This window comes from Triplophysa dalaica, unplaced genomic scaffold (assembly GCF_015846415.1).
Source record: "Triplophysa dalaica isolate WHDGS20190420 unplaced genomic scaffold, ASM1584641v1 Contig1, whole genome shotgun sequence".
Lineage (NCBI taxonomy): Eukaryota > Metazoa > Chordata > Actinopteri > Cypriniformes > Nemacheilidae > Triplophysa > Triplophysa dalaica.
In genome coordinates this window covers 673668-680289 of record NW_026622635.1, presented here as the reverse complement: position 1 = coordinate 680289, position 6622 = coordinate 673668, and the positions used below count along the sequence as shown (strand labels likewise).

General features: G+C 38.3%; 1 protein-coding gene across 1 annotated transcript; it reads left to right on the top strand.

Annotated features, from left to right (window-relative positions):
• Window positions 1-906: 906 nt before the first annotated feature.
• On the top strand, window positions 907-6370 carry LOC130416203 (uncharacterized). The gene is made up of 3 exons (XM_056742259.1): window positions 907-919; window positions 3831-5938; window positions 6226-6370. Exon 2 carries the CDS (start codon window positions 3842-3844, stop codon window positions 5930-5932), a length of 2091 nt encoding a protein of 696 aa, XP_056598237.1. The 5' UTR covers window positions 907-919; window positions 3831-3841; the 3' UTR covers window positions 5933-5938; window positions 6226-6370.
• The last annotated feature ends 252 nt before the right edge of the window (window positions 6371-6622 follow it).

Sequence of the window (6622 nt, the reverse complement as noted above, 5' to 3'; positions counted from 1 at the left end):
AGTGAAGTTCCTCATTCTCCATCCACAGATACAGGTTTATAACCCAAGTAGCAAATTTTTTTTTTCACTTTGAGCTTGAAGTTCCTCATTCTCTGACCACAGTTACAGGTTTATAACCCAAGTAGCAAAGTTTTTTTTTTTTCACTTTAAGCTTGAAGCTCATCATTCTCCAACCACAGATACAGGTTTATAACCCAAGTAGCACAGTTGTTTTTTCACTCTATAAGTGAAGCTCCTCATTCTCCAACCACAGATAGAGGTTTATAACCCAAGTAGCAAAGTTTTTTATTCACTTTAAGAGTGAAGTTCCTCATTCTCCAACCACAGATAGAGGTTTATAACCCAAGTAGCAAAGTTATTTTTTTTCACTTCAAGCTTGAAGTTCCTCATTCTCTGACCACAGTTACAGGTTTTTAACCCAAGTAGCAAAATTGTTTTTTCACTCTATGAGTGAAGCTCCTCATTCTCCAACCACAGATAGAGGTTTATAACCCAAGTACCAAAGTTTTTTATTCACTTTAAGAGTGAAGCTCTTCATTTTCCAACCACAGATACAGGTTTATAACCCAAGTAGCAAAGTTTTTTTTCACTTTAAGCTTGATGTTCCTCATTCTCCATCCACAGATACAGGTTTATAACCCAAGTAGCAAAGTTTTTTTTTTCACTTAAAGAGTGAAGTTCCTCATTCTCCAACTTTAAGGTTTATAACCCAAGTAGCAAAGTTGTTTTTTTCACTTTAAGCTTGAAGTTCCTCATTCTTCCTCATTTAACTGTTTGCACTAAGTAAGGGAAATAGGGGTGGTTGTAGTAGGTGGGGTCCAGGTGGCATTTCATGGATATAAATGTTGAAACCAAACCTCCATCTATCTCATCTGAGCTGAAACAGTTTGTGACAGGACACAAGGTATCTCCAAAAAGGGTAAGAGAATGGCATTTTTATATTCCAATTGGATCAACTTTCCTACTGTTTAATGGTTCATACTGTAGATTAAGTGGAAACAGCAAAACATCTTAGATTCACCTATTTTTCATTCGCCATAAATTAACCTCTTTTTTGTCCTTTTTTGAGTGTCATATATATACATTTATGTATGGTGTCATATAAAAACCTGTGTTGACAAGTGGAGAACAAACGTTTTTATAAAGAAAGTTTATGACGTTGGGTTACCATGTTTTATGGACCCATGAATGAAGTCTTAATATTTAACTGCCCTAAAGTATGATTTGTACTATTACTTCTGATTCATTATCTGCTATAAGTAAATAACTAAAAGAATAACAAAGTGCAGTTATTGTTCAAATTAAATGCTCTTAATACAATATATAAAAACGATATGTTAAGGAATGTTTGTATGCAGTATCAAGCACTATAATGAGCTGTTTGTACATGTAAAATTTTTTTGACTAGATTTGACTAGTCTAGCAGAATCATCAACAGTGTCATGATTAAGAATTAAGATCTTTAAAGACAATTAAGCTTTATGCATAAATTGTTATTGTGTACTTACAGTGCATCCTCAAATTATGCACAGCGCTTCAGTTTGTCCACATGTTGTTAATGTTACAACCTTATTCCAAAATGGATTAAATTCAGAATATTCCTCAAAATTCTACAAACGAACCCCATAATGACAACGTGAAAGAAGTTTGTTAAAAATCTTCTACAAATTTATTACGAATAAAAAACGAAAAAAGACCATGTACATAAGTATTCACAGCCTTGCTCAATACTTTGTTGAAGAACCTTTGGCACCAATTACAGCCTCAAGTCTTTTTGAGTATGAAGCTACAAGCTTGTCACACCTATTTTGGGGTAGTTTCTCCCATTCTTCTTTGCTGGACCTCTCAAGCTCCACCAGGTTGGATGGGGAGTGTCGGTGCACAGCCACTTTCAGATCTCTCCAGAAATCTGCAATCGGGTTCAAGTCTGGGCCACTCAGGGACATTCACAGAGTTTAACTTTTTTTTTTTTTTTTTATGCATTTGGCATACGCTATTATCCAAAACGACGTACATTGCATTGTCCTATACATTTATACGTAGGTATGTGCAATCCCCTGGGATTGAACCCACAACCTTGCGCTGTCAACGCATTGCTCTTACCACTGAGCTACAGGAAAGGAATCTTTGTTCAATCAGACCAGAGAATTTTGTTTCTCATAGTCTGAGAGTCCTTCAGGTGCCTTTTTGGCAAACTCCAGGCAGGCTGTCATGTGCCTTTTACCAGGGGTGGTTGCCGTCTGGCCACTCTGCCATACATGCCTGATTGGTGAAGTGCCTCAGAGATGGTTGTTCTTCTGGAAGGTTTCCTCTCTCCACAGAGACATGCTGGAGCTCTGTCAGAGTGACCATCGGGTTCTTGATCACCACCCTGACTAAGGCCCTTCTTCCCCGATCGCTCAGTTTGGCCGGGCGGCCAGCTCTATGAAGAGTCCTGGGCTCTCATTTATATAACTGTGCGTTGGATCCTTACTAAAAGTGTACGTGTGCCCGAAAGCCAGAAACAGTGCACAGCAAAAAATATTCAGACTTCTAAAACCGTGCATACGCACACATGTAAACAATTTTCGCTTTATAAATCAAAGATCACTTGCAAGTGTGCGTATGTGAATCAGCCTCATATCACGCCCCGTACATCAACTGAATATGCCACAGGTAGACTCCAATCAAATTGTGGCAACATCTCAAGGAAGATCAATGGAAACAGGATGCAACTGAGCTCAATTTTGAGTGTCAAGTCAAAGGCTTTGAATACTTATGTACATATGCTATTTTTTTTTAATACATATGCAAAGATTTCAAACAAACTTCTTTCACGTTGTCATTATGGGGTTCTCTTTGTAGAGTTTTGAGGAAAATAATGAATTTAATCCATTTTCGAATAAGGCTGTAACATAACAAAATGTGGAAAAAGTGAAGCGCTGTGAATGCTTTCCGGATAAACTGTATGCCTAGTAGTTTGTAGATTAGGTTGTGCCTGCATGTAGCCTCAATTAATTAAATGTCTGCAGTCAAAAGATGTGTCAGGTTCGGTTAAATGAGCCAACGAGTATGTTTGTTGTGTATTACTGTTACATATAAGTAAGTATAAAGTGCTTACACTGCACGCAAGCAATATTAATTATGACCATTATAATCAATGATGCTATTTGCATATACATCAATTTACCCAAAAATACATCAATCAATCGAACACACTGCAGATTTTTCAAACACATAAATAAAGGGTGGAGATGGCACAGTGGCTCCCTGGTTAGCACTGGTGTCTTACAGCAAGAAGGTCCCTTGTTCGACCCCTGGCTGGGACAGGAAGCCTTTCTGTGTGAAGTTAGCATGTTCTACCTGTGTCAGCGTGGGTCTCCGCCAAGCAACCAAAGGCACGTCGGTGGGGTTCGTTCGAATAATCGAAGTTGTCCCATCCCTTATTTGCGTATGGATCACCTTGAGTAAAGATTTACTAGTGAGACTATACAACATCATCAATCGGCTGACATTCACATACACACACAAACAAAGTACTGAAAGAGTGTATTTTTCATTTTTCCACATAACATTGGCGTGAGAGTGCAATTTCAAAATTGGAGTGGAATTTTCTGCAACTGATTTACTGACAAGGCGTACATTAATAAAAACAAATCCTCTCCCTAGGCTCCACTAACAATTTCCTTGAAGACTTTGTACAACGCTTTTATTGCTGGAAGCATCATGCATGAACTACCATATGTTTACTTATAAAGACTAGATCAAAATATCAAACTAACTGAGCACAAATATCGCAACTCCTACAGCACTTCTGACTTTAAAAATATTGATTTCTTTGTTTTGAACAGAAACAGAAGCCATGACTGAAATTTCAAAGGTATATCGTAGCCTTACAACAGCTGAGGACATGAGAAACCAAACTAAACTTCAAATGCGGCCCTATGCCAACTGGGAAGAATATCTAACACCGGCACCACTTTCAATAGCCATCCTGGGAGAGCTGGTTCACATATCATCCTCAGACGATTTCTCTCTATATAAAAGTACTCCCCCACCTACTAACCCACCTCCTACCCCACCTACTACCCCACCTCTCTACAAATACATTAAATACCCTGATTCCTTCCGTGCTTGCCTCATGCAAGTGTGTAACTCTGGTTGGAGGGCATTTAACGAGGCCCATAAGAGCATGGATCAGATTCGCCTTCACACATACCAAGTTCCACAATACATGAAAAATTCTGTCAAGATTCTATTCGAAGGCACTGATGAAGTTGTCCAAGCGCTTCTTCCTGGTCAGCTGAAAAATATCAGTGACATTGCAGATGAATGTGTGCAGTTGTCTGGAGAAACTGAAAAAAAATTCACTTGTGTCATCAACATCATCAGCGAGCTGCTAGAAGCCTGTTTTAGTGCAAAGAAGTGTTATGGGGACGAGTGGAAAAAACTCAAGATGGAACACGATGAGGCAAAACTGAGAGAGCAGTCAATTCGAGCAGCCAATGACAGGACACAGAAGGCAATAATTGCGATGGAGAAGGAACTGGAGCAGGCTCACCTCAACTACCAAAAAGCTATGGATTCTCTGCCAACAGGATGGGAAATGATTGGTATGGATTTTGTGAGTGGGATTACACAGAGCATTACATGCTTGGTTGATGGAGTGACACATGCTATTAGTAACCGAGGTAGCATGACGTGTTCTAAACCTGATACTGTAAGCCATGATAAAGATGTAGGAAGAGATATGATTGATGAAATAATGGCATATAGCAAGTCATTAGAAATATTATCTTATGCTCAGAGAATCCAGAATGAAATGGGTGTGAAAAGTGAAAATGATGAAATTGATTGGAAAAATCTGTATGATCAGAAAGAAGCAGCCACAAAAAGTGATAACATAAAAATACAGCTCAAAAGAATCAGTGATGATTTAGAAAAAAACGGTGACTGCACAGCAAAGAATCAAGCCCAGAATTTATGCAAGAAGGGAATTGAAATCTGCCAAAGTTTGGCAAAATATGCACCAGATGGCAAATGTGACGAAGTCAACAGCAAAAAAATTATAGTTGATGTCTTGGATCTTTATAATTCAGCAGTTCAGTTTGATTGCAAAAGCAAAGACGCCACAAATTCTCCAGCCATTTCTGCAAAGCCACCAATGATGTCTAAAGAAGAAAACAAGTCTGGGAGATTTTCACAGATGGTGGTAGAAAATGCACGACTTCAAATAGAGCAGACCCGAGCTCAGATGAACCAGACAAGAGAGAGCTATGAGAAGTGTTACGATAAACTAGAGATTAACCAGAAAGAACTCGATAAAGTCCTGATCACAATGAGAAATTGTGATTTGAAAACTATCGACTTCAACACAACCATAAAGATGCTGGTCAAAGGAATGGAGGCAATGGGGAGAGTGCAGGTGCAGTGGCAGAAGATGGTTCACTTCTTTCAGATGGTTTCTAACCTAGTGAAAACCAGCATGAGCACAACTCTCAAAAACTTTGTCACAACCGCTGGAGACACTCAAAATCTCTCTTACAATGCAAAGCTTTTCTCAAAAGATATGCTGTACACCCAAGCCTTCCAAGCCTGTAACATTGCTAGCCTAGTCAACATGATCTCTGACACATATGTGGATGTTTCCAACAAGTACCTCATGGACCGTATCAGCTCACTGGGCAAACTAATGACCATGGATATAAAGGACCAAGCATTTATGAGAGAGCTACATGAGCTCAGAGAAGCCTGTGATGATGCACAGAATGGCATTAAAAACCTTGTGCTAAAAAACAAAGAAGAGTTTGACAAGAATAGCAATGCAAGATTTGAAAATATTAACAGACAGCTGGGTCCCATTTTGCCAGATGCTCATCCAGAGCAAATCAAGAGCATTACAGCTGCAGTTGAATCTGGATTCAGTATAGCAGACGAAGATCAATACTGCTGAGTTAAGGTACTGCAAAAAGTGTTAGTTCCGAAGATTTTTTTTTTCTTTAACACGTAGTACCTCAGGGTTATTTTAGACAAGTTTGCTCATGCTACTATTGAGAAGCCTTTCAGTTTTAAATCTAAATGTATTCAGATACAGTATTTGACTCAAGAAACATCATGAAATTTTGTAATATTAAAGTCATGTATCACCTTATTTTGATTTCAGCTTTGTCTATGTGATAGCATTGTTGGTTAAAATAGTTGCAGTTATCCTGAACTAAATAACTGTGTATCTATGTTTCTTTTTAGAAAATACGAGAAAAGACAAAAGCATCATCCACTCATGTCATCCCTCTGTTTCTAAAATGGTGATCAAGATTAAGTGTGGAAATTGGAGAAGATGTTTGAGTGTTTTCTTGTACTTATTATGTTTAATTATGGATTTCTGTTAGGGTTTAAGTGGTACTTTAAGCGGTAGATGATGAGAGCACAGAAATTGCTATTTTAGATCAGCTTTTATTGTATTTGTTACTATATTCTCTTCTGAACTTGATTTTAATTACATGTAATGGACTCTTATGCTCTCCGATGTATCCTTCTTCAGAATAACTAACATTGAACAACCAATTCCAATCTGATTAGTCTGACACTGACACGAGAGTCTGATGCCCTAAACAGTGTCCTATACACCATGAAGTCGCTCACA